The sequence below is a fragment of the Diaporthe citri genome, assembly GCF_014595645.1.
Source record: "Diaporthe citri strain NFHF-8-4 chromosome Unknown scaffold_1, whole genome shotgun sequence".
NCBI lineage: Eukaryota > Fungi > Ascomycota > Sordariomycetes > Diaporthales > Diaporthaceae > Diaporthe > Diaporthe citri.
The window spans coordinates 516,468-532,251 of NW_025064846.1; the positions used below are offsets into that span (position 1 = coordinate 516,468).

The 15,784-nt window shown below is 55.2% G+C and overlaps 5 protein-coding genes across 5 annotated transcripts; 3 read left to right on the forward strand and 2 right to left on the reverse strand.

Annotated features, from left to right (window-relative positions):
* Window positions 1-1,007: 1,007 nt before the first annotated feature.
* On the reverse strand, window positions 1,008-1,469 carry INS49_000140 (uncharacterized protein; the record flags this gene model as incomplete). The annotated part of the gene is made up of 2 exons (XM_043160978.1): window positions 1,008-1,363; window positions 1,421-1,469. 2 exons carry the CDS (start codon window positions 1,467-1,469, stop codon window positions 1,008-1,010), a joined length of 405 nt encoding a protein of 134 aa, XP_043029484.1.
* A 1,259-nt stretch (window positions 1,470-2,728) lies between these two features.
* On the forward strand, window positions 2,729-3,580 carry INS49_000141 (uncharacterized protein; the record flags this gene model as incomplete). The annotated part of the gene is made up of 3 exons (XM_043160979.1): window positions 2,729-3,282; window positions 3,355-3,459; window positions 3,517-3,580. 3 exons carry the CDS (start codon window positions 2,729-2,731, stop codon window positions 3,578-3,580), a joined length of 723 nt encoding a protein of 240 aa, XP_043029485.1.
* A 985-nt stretch (window positions 3,581-4,565) lies between these two features.
* Window positions 4,566-5,903, forward strand: INS49_000142 (uncharacterized protein; the record flags this gene model as incomplete). Its single annotated transcript, XM_043160980.1, has 1 exon — window positions 4,566-5,903. The coding sequence occupies one exon, from the start codon at window positions 4,566-4,568 to the stop codon at window positions 5,901-5,903; it is 1,338 nt and encodes a 445-aa protein (XP_043029486.1).
* A 511-nt stretch (window positions 5,904-6,414) lies between these two features.
* On the reverse strand, window positions 6,415-8,385 carry INS49_000143 (uncharacterized protein; the record flags this gene model as incomplete). Its single annotated transcript, XM_043160981.1, has 9 exons — window positions 6,415-7,027; window positions 7,080-7,180; window positions 7,247-7,306; window positions 7,360-7,521; window positions 7,577-7,597; window positions 7,660-7,748; window positions 8,018-8,098; window positions 8,166-8,229; window positions 8,311-8,385. 9 exons carry the CDS (start codon window positions 8,383-8,385, stop codon window positions 6,415-6,417), a joined length of 1,266 nt encoding a protein of 421 aa, XP_043029487.1.
* A 5,532-nt stretch (window positions 8,386-13,917) lies between these two features.
* INS49_000144 (uncharacterized protein) lies at window positions 13,918-15,243 on the forward strand (the record flags this gene model as incomplete). The annotated part of the gene is made up of 1 exon (XM_043160982.1): window positions 13,918-15,243. One exon carries the CDS (start codon window positions 13,918-13,920, stop codon window positions 15,241-15,243), a length of 1,326 nt encoding a protein of 441 aa, XP_043029488.1.
* Between the last annotated feature and the right edge of the window lie 541 nt (window positions 15,244-15,784).

Below are 15,784 nucleotides of genomic sequence, written 5' to 3' on the forward strand. Positions count from 1 at the left end.
GGGCATTGAAAAGGAATTGGTGGAATGTTAACTGTTTTCAGGATCAGCTATACCCAGATGTCATTTGAGATTTAATGGGGAAGGGGAGGGTTGGGCAGGGCCCTGCCAGCAGTGCAGGGACGTTGATACCGTACTCAATCATGACGGGGCCGAGTGGCGTTGGACAGCAGACGATATGTCTCAAGTTGCTGAGCAATACGAAGTAAAAAGCAACGCACCTATATCATCGTGCATAATATGGATTATCCGCTTGTCCCTCTACTACTACAGAGACGCTTCCCACTCAACGTCATCATCCATGATGTCTTTGCCGAAAGCAAAGTGGTCCCCAATCATGGTCTCAAGCGTATGGTCCAGGCCAAACCCAAGGGAGACGGACATTACATCCGTTGCACCTCCAACTACTTAGTCCGCAGCTCCCTGTGCGTAATCTTCCAACGTTTGATATTCGGACGTGTATTGTTCTCCGCGAGCAGGATGCGTGTGTAATGACCGCGATGCTTGCAAGCTCTTAGGCTCCACGCCCGGGCTGCCCGTCCCATATTGTCTTCCATCCTCCAATGACCCAGACGAGTTTTCACCAACAGTGACACCGAGCATGCGAGACTTGTTGATAAGTTTAAGCAAGTTGAGCCTAATCCTCCGTGCAATGTCCCATGATGTGAAGAGCTCGTCCAGCACATCGAGACAGAGTCACACCGAGAGAGACACGTTGTAATGGCTCCTCCAGGCGGAGTTGTTGATGCCTCAGAGTCCCGACCCAGGTTTCTCGTCCCCGGAAATTGAAGTCATCCTGGATGATTTGCGGGCACCAAAAGGTCTTCCTCGTAAATGCACCTTCTCATCAAAAGGTAGCTTCGTCCAGAGTTTCTCGACCATGTTCTCATGTTGTGGTTAGAAACATAGTGCCTTTAAGCTAACCAAGCAGAGGAAATCAGTGAATGGAAGATGTTTGTAGAGATACTTAGAGGTTCATAGAATGGGTAATAGGTAGATAATACTTACGGTTAGGTAAGTCTCTGGACTGGTGCTGTGCCGTTCTGCTCTTCTGGGAATAACATTGCCTTGAGCACAGGTGATGAAAGGTACACAAATGCGAGCAAGATCAAACCAAGGATGACGCAGCCGATGCCCCAACACTTTGGTCCCACAAGGTTGAATCGTCTTTTCTGTCTTGGCTCCAGGATGAGGTGCCATCTTTCTATCACCTGCTGCCGGAAGCTTCCGTTGTAGCTAGGTGTAAACTTCGCTCGATCACCGGCTTCCAACAGCGGGTCTGTTTCACGGCCCTCAAAGCCCTCATCGCTGTCATCGTCATCGCTCATATCGTATTCCGCATTCAGATAAGCCTCCAGGTCCTCATCTGAGAAAGACCATCTTCTTGGGAAATGTGAGAAAGGTCCGTGCTCTCTGAACGCACTTCGCACTGCATCGTCGTCGTCGTCTTTTCTTTGCTGCTGAATAGACATTCTTGCGGTCGAGGAAAGAAGTTTGTTCGGAAATGGATGTCAACCGATCATGCTACCCAGTTAATTGCTCAGAGGGGTTTTGGCAGCATGAAAATGTCCCAGGGAAGTAGTTTATGTGTTAAACGAATTTGAAATTGTGGGCAATATGCACACTGCAGCAAGGCTTTAGATTGATCAAGCTAGTTGCCACTAATGCCACAGGTGTGAACTAGAAGATTTCAGAGGACGGATACCACTCGCGATTTAAACGGCGGCAGACGGAACATTTTGGTCTGATTTACTGATCAGAATCTGGATGACTATTAATTCTAATGCCGTGGTGGACTTTGGCTGGGCTGTCAGCCTTGCGCAGCCTGCGATTGAAATTTCGAAAGCCACAGGGTGTCGGTCGAACTTTGAACGACTTCTCTACACGATCTGCCATCGGCGCTCTTGAGTTGAATAAGGAAAATGCGTTAACCAGGGCTGCCATTTGGTAATTCTGGATCTCATTGCTTGAAGCCCGAGTATACCTTGTTTTGATTTCATAACTGTCCGCACCATTTTTGAGTTTCGTGATTGACGTGTCGAATTATTGGGCGTAAACGACAACCCTCGTAGACAATTTGTTACATCGTATTATACTTACCTAAACCCGTCCATGGAAACTTTTGAACGGCGCAACGTTCAAATCCATTTTGCGCAAAGAAGATACAGGAAAAGTCGGGTCGTAGATGCCAACGAACATGCGGTAGGATCACCGGCGTGCTAGCGCCAGCAGTGATGATTGAAGGAGCCAAGATGACAGCTGATGATGAGCCGCAACTCCAGCCATAAAACGAAGTCGGACACAAACAGAAGCAAACGTCCGGGAGAACTAGAATCAGTGGACTGATTAACCTGGCTCTTTGGATGAGTGCATGCGCAGGTACAAAGTCTTGCTTCAGGTCTCCTGTCAGTCGACGAGAGGTCGCCTTGGGTCAAGGAAGACCCCTGTCGAAACCCCACGTGACCGCTGCGAAACTCGGTGACGTTCATTCGCCAGCCGCGGAAGCTCGATTCGCTAGGTGAGCTCCGTCGATCTGGAATTCCCGATCTACGACAACGATAACGACACCGTCAAGCCGCCCACGAACGCTGGTACGCAAGCCATCCCAACACCCCGCTTCGACGTATCCTCCACTTGCGCAAGCCAATTGACCTCATAGCCCCAGAATCGAGTGGTCTAGCCCCGCCAACCAGCCCATCACATCGCAGTCAACCCTTCACGACCGCCCAAGATGCGAGGGACCCTCCGACTGCTCGCGAGCGTCAAGCCCGTGCGGTTCCTCGAGCCCGGCGCGCCCACGGGCCTGACGGGTCTCTTCGCCAACCCATCCCCGCGATCGACCCTCCTCTACCTGTACTCAAGCACCCTCGACAGGCTCAGGGCCGTCCCCGAGACCTCCCTCTACCGACAGTCCGTGGAGGCCGTGACAAAACACCGCATGTCGCTCGTGGAGTCCGTGAAGCCCGCGGGCTACGACGAGTGGCTGGCAAAGGCGCGGCAGATCCTCGAGAAGCACCCGGAGCACTTCAAGGAGACGGCGCACAAGACGGCGGACGGGTCGCTGGCCGCGGGCCTGGAGCAGAATGGCAAGTTCTTTGTCCTGCGCCAGACGCAGGCAGACCTGGACAGCCGGTACAAGGAGTGGGATGGTGAGGAGGATGAGGGCCCCGAGAAGGAGGGCAGCAGGACCCTGGAGGAGAGGCGGGACCAAGCGCTGCTGTCCCGGAATCCCTTCGAGGGTGATGGCATCGAGTGGACGGACGAGCCCAAGTTGACGATAGATCAGTACGTCTGGCATACGACAGGTGTCAAGATCTTGCCTTCAACTTGAGTCCTTGCTAATGCCAATTTCTACAGGGTTGAGGAGCTCGAGAACAAGATCGGCGCGGGTCTTATTGAGGAGGTCATTCAGGTCGCCGAGGGAGAGCTTGGACTCATCGATACGATTGTGCAGTCCAAGGCGTAAGTCTATACTGGATACAGGCTATGGGGTGCGATTGCTAACGAATCACCGAATAGATGGGAGAGCCTCGAGGAAAAGCCCAAGGAGGGACAATGGGTGTACTTCGAGCGGAAGGAGTAAAGAAAGCAGAAGCTTGGAAAAGTCAAGACTTGAAGAAAGACCGACATGACATGTACAGTATCAGGGGAGGTTGTACAGATCTAGAGCCACCACAAGGGCGTCGGGAAGGGTCCTAGATCCACTCGGATGGAGGCTACCCGAAGACCAGATAATAGCCATCCGTTAAAGACGCATTCTTGCGAAAGACGAAATACATCAAGAAGAAAGACTCAGAGACTGTGTGTTCGGCGTTGGCTTTTTCTTGTCAGATGTGGGAGCTCACCGGACATGACTAGTTTCGTGTTTTATTGTCTTGACGATGTGTAACGTTCACTTTCAATACGAGGTGGCAGTTGCATCCTGCAAATCGCCATGGGAATGAGTCTCGTCACTTAAAGGCTTCACCTCACAAATGCGGATCCGGCGGATTGCGGCAACCACCACACTTGCACTGCGGTCAAAACTGATCCGAACTCATCCCGTTGTGCCCTACTACCGTGGTGGTTTAGGAAAGGTCGGCTGGCATGTGTGAAAGCATTTTGCCGAGTGCAAATGAAACAAAAGCTCGCATTTGTTGCGCAAAAAACGATCCATCCTCACTAATGAGCAGCCTGATAAATGTTTTGTCCACTATCAAATTCAGTTTCGAGAAAAGCCGAGTTAGTGGAAGGTTGAAATGTTGGCACCTGAATTAGACGGGACGGTTTATGAACGTGGGGCAACTTCTCATTTACACCTTGACAAACTTCATCTCATCAACCCAACCTCACCACCACAGCGAAAAGACAGACGATCATCAAGGTCACACCAAAAGTTCATAGCCGCTTCCTTACATTTCAATAATCGTAGAGAAGTGTGTTTAAAACGAAGCTGCACGAGGAAGGTGCCACCTATCGTCGCTCACATTTGAGAAACCACCACGGCCCGGCAGTGTGGCAAAGCAGCTCGTCGAAATACCGGTGGTTTTCTCAACTACCTCACAACTTGGACTCTCCCCCGTGCGACCATGTCCTCGCACAAGAGGAAACGATCTCTCTCTCACCACCTACCAGACGACGCCATCAACCCCCTCTCACACAGTGAAGGCACGATAAAACAGCTGCGCACCGCGGGCCTCACGGCGGACGACCTCCTGCCGTCCGACTACATCCCGGACTTCCCGCACCGGCCTATTCGCCCGTCCCACCAGCAGCAGCAGGCAGATGACGGCAGTGAAGACGACAAGGATGGAACTGACGATGGGGCAGGCAGCGACGAGAGCAGAGCGGACAGCGCCAAGAAGGCGCAGCAGCGGCGGCAGTCCCGCGACGCGCAGGAGAAGCAGCTCGGGTTCCTGACGAACACGATCCTGCGGGCGCTGGAGGAGGGCGACATCCCGCGGGCCAAGAGGGCGTTCAGCTTGGTGCGCCGGTCCGAAGTCCGCGGCAAGCCGGTCGACCTGAGGAAGAACGCGCTGTGGAGCCTCGGGGCGGAGATCCTAATGCGCGACGGGGAGGTGAGATCGAGGAGCGTGATGCCGGGGGAGCCTGGGCCTGAGGCGAGCGCCGGCGAGCGCGAGGACCCCGGCGTTGAGGACGAGGGCGCCGCGACGAGGAGGAAGAGGAGGTGGGGCTCCGCGGCCAACATGCCGCGGCTGCGGGCCTACCTCGAGTCGCTGGTGCGGCAATACCCGTACAACCGGCTGCACCCGGACAGCATCAGCGACCTGGACTTCCACCCGGTGCTGTTCGGTTGCGAGTTCTACGATGCCTGGGCCGAGCAGAGGCTCGCGCTGGAGCGGCTGGCCGACGAGTCCGATTCGTGGAGCGACGGCGACCTCGACGTCGTCCCCGAGATGGACATGCCGGACTACTACAACGACGACGGCGGCGGCGCGCGTGAAGAAGACAGCCGGTACCGCCAGGGACAGAGCCTCAGCGGAAGGGAGAGGCGGCTGCGCCAGGCAAAGGCCGAGCTCGGGCTGCGGGCCCTCGCGGCCATGCGGGACGTGGCGGCGCGCATGGACAGCCTGATGGAGAACGCGCCCTACTCGCGCAGCGCCGAGCTGCTGCGGCTGCGCGGCATGGTGGCGCTGTACATCGGGGACCTGAGCGTGCCGCCGGGGCCGCGGACGGCGGACGAGGACGAGGAGGGCAGCCGGGTCAAGGGGTTGGAGCAGGAGAGGGCGAGGGCCTTCTTCGTGCGCATGGTGAAGAGCGGGGGGCGGACTGATGCGTGTACGGAGAGGTGGCTACGCGATGGGAACGCCAGCGAGGATGACTACGGAGCCGACGATGACGACGAGGGCTTTCAGGGCAGCCAGTGGGGTGGACTGCCCGTGTTTTCGTCGTTGCCTATGCGGTAGACACTTGATTTTAGCGCTTCTAGCTATACTGCCCTGTGGCAATTTGGACAGCAACACAGTTCCGATGTCTCTATTTGACCATCATTTTCCACCTCCGCCATCCAGTCAAACACTCATCTTCTAACGTGTGACAAGTGTCCTGGTTTTTCAATATCCCCCGTTGTGCCTTACCATAGCCAGTTGTCTACGGAGGCAGGAGTTGTGTGGCCCTCTGTGGTGGTGTGAATGAAAGCCTCTCACATGAAAGCCTCGGGCTGCGCAGAAAGAGTGCTCGCCCGGCCAGCACTGAGCCCAGTACTCACGGCCGCAGTGCCCTGCCTGCTCGGGACTTCGGACGGGACATTCGAGTTCTGCCGGCTCGACGAGTGTCTGCCTCCCTTGGGCCAGCGCTGCAGGATGATCACGGTATTTTGACTGCCGGCGACAACGCACCAATCGCCTGCCGGAGACCAACCCACCTGTCGGCCCAAGAATCGCGGCCCACCAAATTTCTCAATCTTGTGTGGTCTGATCATCTTGAAAGAATTGCTGGTATCGTACTTGGACTGCCACGACTCCACCGTCTCGGGCTCTGCTCCTCCAGCAGGTAGCCTTCGACATTGAACGGGTCGCGGTGACCGACCGGCCTCATCGTAAAGGCAGCCGTGTAGACTGGGTCAACTGGATTGTCAGAAACCGCCTTTTTCATCTTGTGGTGATTTGGTTGTAGCCATAGGGGTCGCTTGACCCTGACGGTGGGATCGCGATTCGGGTCACGGATTTTGTTGATGTAACTTTGGTACCCGGTAAGTCGGGCCATGTCCCACATCAATATCTCGCTCTTCGTATTACAGAACACGAGGATTGGATGGTGCCCGTGGACGTGGTGCAGGCTGAAGCGCAGGAAGAATTGTGGTCCGCAATGGGGTGTCTCGAATTGTAACAGTCGCACCCATAGGCTCGGACATGAGGGAGAGTTGATCGAGGCAAAGGCAGAGCGAGTCGTCCTGCTCTGGTCATATGCTGTAGGAGCGGTGGATGGAGGTGGAGGAGGGTCTTCAGAGCTGAAACCCTCAATTTTCCACAGCACAATCTTGTCCTCATGGCATGCTCGGGAGAGTATGAGATCGCCATAGAACGCGACACTGTCATATTGCTGTTAGTAATCAGGGAAGCATTTGCAGGTGGCGCACTCACCAGTCAATCAGACCAAAATGGACGTCTGAGGTGGAGAAGTGAGGGTAGTGAACCACTATTGGCGTATCGACATGCTGTTCTGGGAGGTCGGGAATAGTCCACTACAGCAAGAATTAGCAAGTGTACCTCCGTCGGTAATCTGGGCAATCGGTATGGTATAGACATACGAGGTTGACGACTTGATCGTGTCCAGCCGAGAGCATATAACGACCAGTATTATGGAAGGCCTATAGATATGATGAGCTTCGCGCAAGGCATGAGGCAAAATCAAGTCACGCACTATGCTCAGGAGACTCCACGAGTGTCCCTCGCCACCCAGAAGGCACAAACATGGTTGCTTGGCGTGGGCAGGACCCAGGCTCCATATCCTTATTGTTGTGTCATCCGAGGCTGAGGCGATGATGCGAGGATCTTGAGGAGAAGTGGCCAGATCATTAATCTCCTAATGCGAAAGTATCAATAAAGTTCAGGTTGCAACGTCCACAGTTCTGACTTACACCTCCATGACCAACAAGTGTCTGTTGTATGGTCAGCCATATCCCAATCAAGATGGCGAGTTTCCCGGGGATTTGAAGCTTACCGTGAATATCTTGCCTTCTTTGATGTCGTATACCTTGACTTTGGCATCTGATCCAGCAACGCAGAGCAGAGGCCTCTCTGTCTCGAAATCTTTGGACCAGCAGCACGAACAGTTGGTTGCTTCCTCCTTTTCTCAAATCAGCTTCGCACTTGAAGACGGAAGTACCTTGACCATCAGGAGAAATTTACATCATCGTCTCTTATAATTCTAATGACTTCGCAAGGGTTTACGTTGGCATCAGCCTGAGAGAGCCGACAAACAAGAATCTAGCAGAGACGTTAGTGAGTGCTTGTTCTATCACATTCCACAGCATAACAAAGCAGACGCATCCGCAATTGCGAACGCGAAGACAGTCGACGCACATGCTTCTTGCTCACAGCCGCAAACACTGGGTCTGCACCGTCCGGGTCGTAAGGGTAGAACTTGACGTCGAAGAATTCTATGAGGGAATCGTGAGCATACAAGGAACACTGCTGGGTGGAGTTTGCTGTTGGTATACTGCGCACCGGTGTCCTTATCATCCTTTTCATCTTCCGTCTTGTTCTTGGTCTTAAGATGCCTGTAGTCGTCCTGTGCGGCAGAAGATGGGCGTCTTAGCGCTACTCGATTCCGGGTCCTGGTCTCCTTACGCGACTTGGGGCGCCGACGAACCTCAAAGTTGAAAGATGAACGCAGCTTGGGCAAGTCCCATTCCGGGGACTCCTGCAGGCTGGCAGCAGCGGCCATTTTCGTGACAAGCGACAGCGCGAGCCGCACTGGACCGGGGAGGGCCGTCCCCGTCGACTACTGATTGACTGGTTGGCTATTCGACCGTTGGATGTACTGACTGATTCACTGATGAGGGCCTTCTCGGGCTGAGCTTCCCGCGTCGCGCAACCCGAGCCGGGACCCTGACGATGCAGGCACGGCAATGTCAGGGTTTTGACGGTACTTCCTGTTTCGGTTACCCCCAGGCGAAGATATTTGCAGGCCAGTTGGGAGCACTGCGCGGGCTAGGGCAGCTTGGCTAGGGGCTTGCGCTTGGGCAGTGGCAGGCCCAATTCGACCTCGGTCTTTGCTGTTGTGGGTGTGTGTGGTGGAGCGTCAGAGAGTCGTCTCCGATTGTAGGGAATTGCGAGGTGGTCGACGTGCGGAGACCAGGACGGATCAGGGCTTAGCGAGTGCGAAAGCCGCCGTAGGGTGCATACAGAGACCCCAGTCTTGTCAATCCCGGGTATGTCGCTCACATTGAAGCTCGCCTGCTCGCCTGGTACGGATGCACCTGGTGCAGCTGCGTACTGTAGTGTCAGGAGTCTTAAACGTATTCTCAAGAGACCACTGGATCAGATTTCTGTTGTTTGATCTGAGGTTATGTGAAAGAGGAAACTCGCCGTCCAGCTGGCCCTGGTGCTGCCGTACCTAGGTCTGTGTTGAACAATCTGGTCGCAACGCTAACTTGATAGGGAAGTCAAGTAAATACTGCGGGGATCTTCACTTCCTTCCCGTTGCGATGCTCAGGGGCATTGCTACTTGTACAACAATTCACTCATCAATATACGTTCCTCTGACCAATGACCTCGTATAACAGTAGTTGTCGACGCACGCACCACCTGCGACTGACACAACATAGGATGAAGGAGTGGGCAAGTTACTGCTAGGCAAGGTCTCGACAGAAGCAAGAGCAGGCGTCCCATCGCCTATTGTTCCTGCCTCCCCGGGCAAGCAAGATGTCATTGGCATCCAGGATTTCCCCCAGGCTCACCTCTAACCAGCACAATGCCATCATCGTCAAATTTGACGCATGTACGCCATCGAGTTCGGCCCCTCGGGTCTTTGTGAAGCACCGAATCCTTCCAAGGAGCTGGCTGCTTGCCTCGGTTATGTTCGTCATATTTCGGCGGACAGGAGCCTCTCGCGCTCGATTGATGATCGATCGTGCCTGGACGTTGTCGAGGAGAGCAATCGAAACGCCATCTGCGTGACGAAACTCCACCCCTACTCCGGTGCTCTCCGCTGTCAGTGCTAAGAGCCTTGACAGCTTCAACGAAGCCCTACAGCACCACTACTTGGCACACCGTATACTATTCCTAGCGAGGGCCCTGCATCACGACCGGGAGCTCTGGCACACCTTCTCCCAGCTTGGCGTTCCTGGCGTTCCCGCTATGGCAGAGACCGTAGAGTACGCGGGAATTGGCTGCCTGACTGGTGCTGATGCCAGGCTCCGCTCCAAATTTCACGTGGCAGGTATGAGAACGGAGCTTGGCGTGGGTGCTGGCCCGCCCTGGTCCACTTCTTGGACTGAAGTGCTGCATATACTGTAATGTGCGTCTTAGCTAGACGGTTCTGGTATCTGGGCAAGGCTGATGTCGTGAGGCCCAGGGCCAGGCACAGAGCATCACCGAAGAAAGCTGGCATGCTGCTGACAACCACAGTGCAACGGCTGAGCGAGAGCCATGCATACCGGCGGGTCCAGACCTGCCAGCCTGCCACACGTGCTGCCTTGATTCTGCAGATCTTCGGCCCTAAACATCGCCATCTATGTAAGCATAAGCACCAACGCCGCAAGGATGGTTTGACAGCTGCACGTTCCAGGCGAACAAAGCCAGCGAACCTGGGCAACCGGGGCCGCGCAACTCCTACGCAACCATGCATCACATCCCTGGCCTGGGGTCCTCCTTCCAGGTTCTCAAAATGTGGACACACTCGTCGTTTTCGCGAGGCGATGAGGGAATTCGGTGACAGGCGTTGCGATCTGTGGCATCGAGGAAAAGTCCCGCTCGCTTACACAGTTATCAGATCTCAGAATCCGAAGGGGTTGCAACAGTTTATAAGGATGTCGTTCCACATTGTGGCTTGAGGTCGATCTCCCAGGGGCCGGCCAGGGTTTGTTGGATGTCGAACGAATGACAAGTCTCCGATGCGCAGGTCCTCCTTCGTTCTCGACCATCGGGCATACTACCCTGGAACCCCTACCCAAATGATATATCACTGCTCTGACGTACAACCTTGCGCGAGGCTGATGGTTGCTGAGCCGAGGGCCTTCCATCTCCGCCACAATCACGATCCTCGAGGCTTGCAGCCTCACTCGATGTCGGTCTACCTAGTTTTATGCCCTCATCACCATATTTGCAACACCAGTTTCGTGTTGGCCTCAATCCCAATGCGTGGGGTTGCATACGCGATGACGAAGGAGCCTATCTTTCAACACCCCTGGGTGCTGCACACTGCACATGGGGGTGGTCGAAATTTAAAGATTGCCCTGGAGCTGAATGCGGCTGACAAGGCTCGGGCGACTCCGACTTGACATGACTTGACATGGTCCATGAAGGAAGCGGACGACACTGACTGATGAAACTTGACAGCAGTCTAGCCTCTCTCACCCGGGAGTGAGCCTGGCAGGCCTGGGTGGGCGGCCGACAATCCCAGTCGTCGATCATCGGGACCTACGGTCTTTATTCCCTGTCCTCGCGCCTCGACAGCTGCCTCGTCCATCTCAACGAAGAATGTGGGCTGCCAAGCTGCCCAAGATAGCTATCACCGCCGTGGGCTCCATTAGACAGAACCTCCCTGTCAGTCTGTCGCAAGCTCTTCCTTTCTAGTCGAAGCGAAGTGCCCACATTCTATCAAACAGAGCCCCGTCCCGAGTGTCTTTTCACATTCCGATGTCCGCGAAATGGGATTATCTCGAAGTAGCAGTCGACTTGTCAGTCGAGCCAGCGCTGTGTCATTCTCGTTGAACGTACCTAGTATACCCACTATTGCAGAGCTCAGCCCGCGTTTCCCAGCGAAAGCTCTCATAAGGTGCTTTGCTTGTCATTGGCCCTTGGAAACCGGTACGTACTTGTCACCCGGTACTGTGGTACAAAATGTCGCTCTCGCTCCACGGATACCTTCAAGTCCTGTGCAACGAGTGCCCCGCGGGTCCTCGGCAAGCCTCTCGTTACTCGATCTGATGGCGCTTGGGTCCACATCTGACCCCATACATGACTGCGAGTTACAGTATGAAGCACCTGGGAAAACCTTTCTTCATCCGGCATCAGGAGCATGCCCCTGACGGGCGATGGACGTTGGAACTCAATTCAAGTGTCATCGAATTAAAGTTGAAGCTAACTCCCTGCTGCTCCGGTCCCCATCTTTTGCAAGAGTTGGCTGCCGGTCAGCCTGTCAGTTCAGGGGTCCAGAGCGTTTGTTTCGCGGGCGAATGAAGGAGACCGCTGCGGATCACCCTGTCTAGCCTGCCGGTCTGCGAGTCTGCGAGTCTGCCCAGTTCTGCTCCTTTCACAGATAGCACACGGCTCGAGGCAATGCCGTCCTCGATGAACCATGCCCGACGAACCCTGTCCCACCAATGCTGTGCGTGGCAGCTGCCGCGATCACAGATGTGGTACACAGTTCGAGGAGATTGTACTGAACCCCAGCCCCGCGGTACGCACGTAACCAGAGAGCTGGGATCCATATGGCACTTGGGTCCGTCCCACGGGAGGAGACGGGCCAGGGGTGGTACGCCAGCTGCACGGGAGCTTGTCTCCACGCCCAGAAATTGCTGGGTGGTTTCTCGGGCTAGCACGGATGCAATTGTCGACCCGCCTCCGTCGTCTGGAGAAGCTCCCCTGTCACCTCGTCAACAGCAGGGTCCGGGGCTCAAACAGCAATGCAAGCAATATTGGCGCTGAGGGACCTTTTGTTGTGAGGTGACGGAATTACTTCCTGAGACATATAAACCGCGTCAAGTCCTCTGTCCGCACGACGCCACCATGACATGTTGGCCATCCCGCCCTACACACCTTTTCAAGCATCTTCCCTGAACAAGAGGACTAGGATCACTCCCTCCCGTCTCGGTTCGACCCATGCGCAAACACTCAAACGAAGCAGCAGCAGCCAGCCATTTTGGGCCTGCCTGCTAGATACTCGAGGACAAATATCAGCCCTCGTTTCTCCCTTCGCATTCTAGTCTGTCCATTGCTTATCATCCTGACTCTACGACAGCCTTTGGGCACCTGATCAAGCCGTCGAGGACGAGCCACACCCTGCTTCAAAAGTGCAGAGCCTTCTCCGACTCTATTACCTGTCTCAGCGCTGCTCAATCCTCTGTTAGCCCCAAATATTTGGTCGCGCTTCTGTAGCTCTTTGCTGAAGCGACAAGATAACAAATCGGCACTGCAACCTTGCCAGCTGTCTCTCGTACAAGAGGTTTGACAGACCAGAGTATCGACACACACGTCCTCGCCAGACAGTCTTGCAGACTGCCGTCCCTAAATCCACCCAACGCTCCCGGTTTATCAGAGCCAGTGAGACTTGACGAGCTCCACGACAGCATCTGTGTCCTACAAGAGCTCGGTTAGCGAGCAGTGGCAGATCGCCGCACCGTTGCATGACAAGCACAAGACATAACACAAGCCATCCACGTGTGTCACCAACGGCGCCAGTCGACTCTTCTTTCAGTATCCCCAGGTTTCAACAGTTGCACGTCCCGGTCCTTCCACTGTAACGGTTGCGCCGCATCCTCCCGGGGTCATCCAGGCTCGCGGGGACACTCGACTAGACTAGTCCGCCCGTGTCTCAACTGGCGCGTTTTCGAGAGTTAGTTCATCAACAAGCTCTCATATCATCCCATGTTGCCTCGACAAAGGCATATGGAGACACCATACTAGTCCAGCTCGAAGGAAAAAGAAGGCAGCTACCGGGCACGGTAGGCCGAGATATTAGTCTCAATGGAGCATACTTTCATGACCATTCACAGTAAGTCTGCCGCAATTCACGGCCTCATGTTGTCGAAGTCCCGTCATCCATGCGCGAAACCCCGCCCCTGTGGGCACCTGAAAGTAGTTGAGACCTTGGACTGATGTTTCCAATGCTAGACCTCACCCCGGACTGCAACATCCTCTTTGCCTCGGATTCTATCACCGATATACTGGGCTGGCGGCCCGAGGAAGTGCACGGAAGATCAGTCTTCAGCTACTTTCACCCTGACGAAGTCCCATTTGCAAGATCAATCCACAGCCGTGGTATCCTACTAGACAAGGCTGCCAGTCTCCACTATGCGAGGTTGGTGACAAGGGACGGTCAGTGGGCTAGCTGTGAATGCTGCTTCACAGTTGTCCACGATGTACTGGTAGCATGCACCAGCATCTACCGTCGGGACCAGAAGAGCGAAAGTAGGTGCCTCATTGATGCAGGATCTTGCTCTGGACTGGGCTGACAAATAGTGCAGGGCGAGCAATCGAGGGTGCTCAAGTTCGAAGGATCTTTTCTTCGTCCCCCAGAGACCCGCGTTACCACATGCTTGAGCACCTCTCGCCCAAGTTCAAGATGCCGCCCGTGGAGCGTGAGCCCCGAGCGGCACTCATCCTGAACCGGTTCACCAGAAATTTGTCAATCATGTTCGCCACCAACGCCGTAGCCTCTGTCCTCGGGCTGCCCCCCGATCAGGTCAAGGACAAGAGCTTCTACCGATGCATCCAGGAGAGGTGCCTGCCGGATGCAATAAAGTGCCTTGAAGGAGCAAAGGCCAACGACTCCATCGCCTACCTGCGTTTCTGGTCTCGTGACCCCAGAGAAGCAGATGATTTCGAAGACGACAACGATGGAGTTGACGGAGAAGATCATCCAATGGCTGACGAGGACCGACACAGCAGCACCAGTGACTCCGAGGGCGGCGGTGCTGAGTTGGACAGCCGCATGGCCCTGGACGAGGACGACACAACTGTCCGCGGAGGCATAAAACAAGAGGAAGAAGATGAACCCATGGACTCTGTGCCTTCGGCAAGCAGTAGTTCAGCTCATGAGTCGGCTGGAAACGCCGCCTCGAGTTCACGACCTGGCAATTCTAACCGAGCCCCACGAAGCCAACGATCTTCAGCGGGCAACGCAGTCCAAGGTCGGCGGTCATGGCGAAGACAGCCGAGGCGACCTGACCATCGTCAGCCATTGCCGGCGGTCGAGCTTGAGGCTGTCGTCTCCTGCACCTCCGACGGTCTCGTCGTGGTGCTGAGGAGGGCCAGACCAGCGATCCCACCCGCCCATCCTCCACTTGCCCTGCCGTGGGACTTCGAAAATGGACTCTTCGCTGCGCCGTGGGCGCCTCAGCCAGTGCGCCCATACATACCACCTGAAATGATCTACACCTTCCGGCCACCACTGATGCCACAGTACATGCCCCTCCAGGACCACGTCAGGGAGGCCGGCGGACCGCCCAACGATCAGTTGATGCACTCCATCCGTGAAGTCGGTGTCTTCGCCTGGGGTCTATGTGGTATCAACGGCAACCTCCACGCGTTCTCTCACGGCATGCCCAGGGACGAGGCGGTGCCTCCTGACGGGCTACCGGTTTGGGACCCAGCCGCCACAAATAGTCCGTACCAGCCACCAGAGAACCAGGCGGCCGCGAAGTGGGCGGCCATGGTGGCCCAAACGAGCCCGTTTGGATCGTCCGTCAGCTCGGGGACGCGCCAGCAGCAGATGCGCAGCCCGATGCATCACAGCTTCACATCAGCGTCAGGGGGGAGCGAACCGCAGTCGGGGTCCTCCGACCCGCACGCGCCTTCTTCTGGGCCATCAGCTGGCCACACTACGCAGGCTTCCAGCCAGGGCCAGTCGCCACCGTGAGAGCTGAGAAGTGCGATGCTGCCTCCAGGTCTACACTATTACCCTTTTACGCTAGGATGTGTCGTGTCTGTGCGGAGAAGCCGCAAGTTTTCAAAATTTCAAGACCGCAATTTCTTTCACGATGGCTTCAACGCGGTCAAAATTCAGGCTGCACCGAAGCCTTTCTCTACGAAAGTAACCAGGCAGGCAGGGCAGGGCTGCCTGGGACGGAAAATATTATGGGAGGCGTACTGGTCTGTTCTTGGTATTTCTTTTTGGGCCACTACGTTGAGAGGAATGAGGCAGGATCAACGACGAGTTGGACCGCCTAAGCGCGTATTACTGGGTATGAAGGTCAAGAAATTTGAACAAGCATACACGATGTCGCCTTATTAGAGGCTGACCGGCCGGGGAGCAAGAGCCGTTGAGTGCACACGTCTTGGGAGCATTGCTGGTCATTGATTGTACTTCTGAGATACCCCACGAGTGTATGCTGATTTGAGTCTTGACTCATACCTTGAATTCAGGGTTGTCTGCGAGCGATTGTTTATGTAGGGCCGAG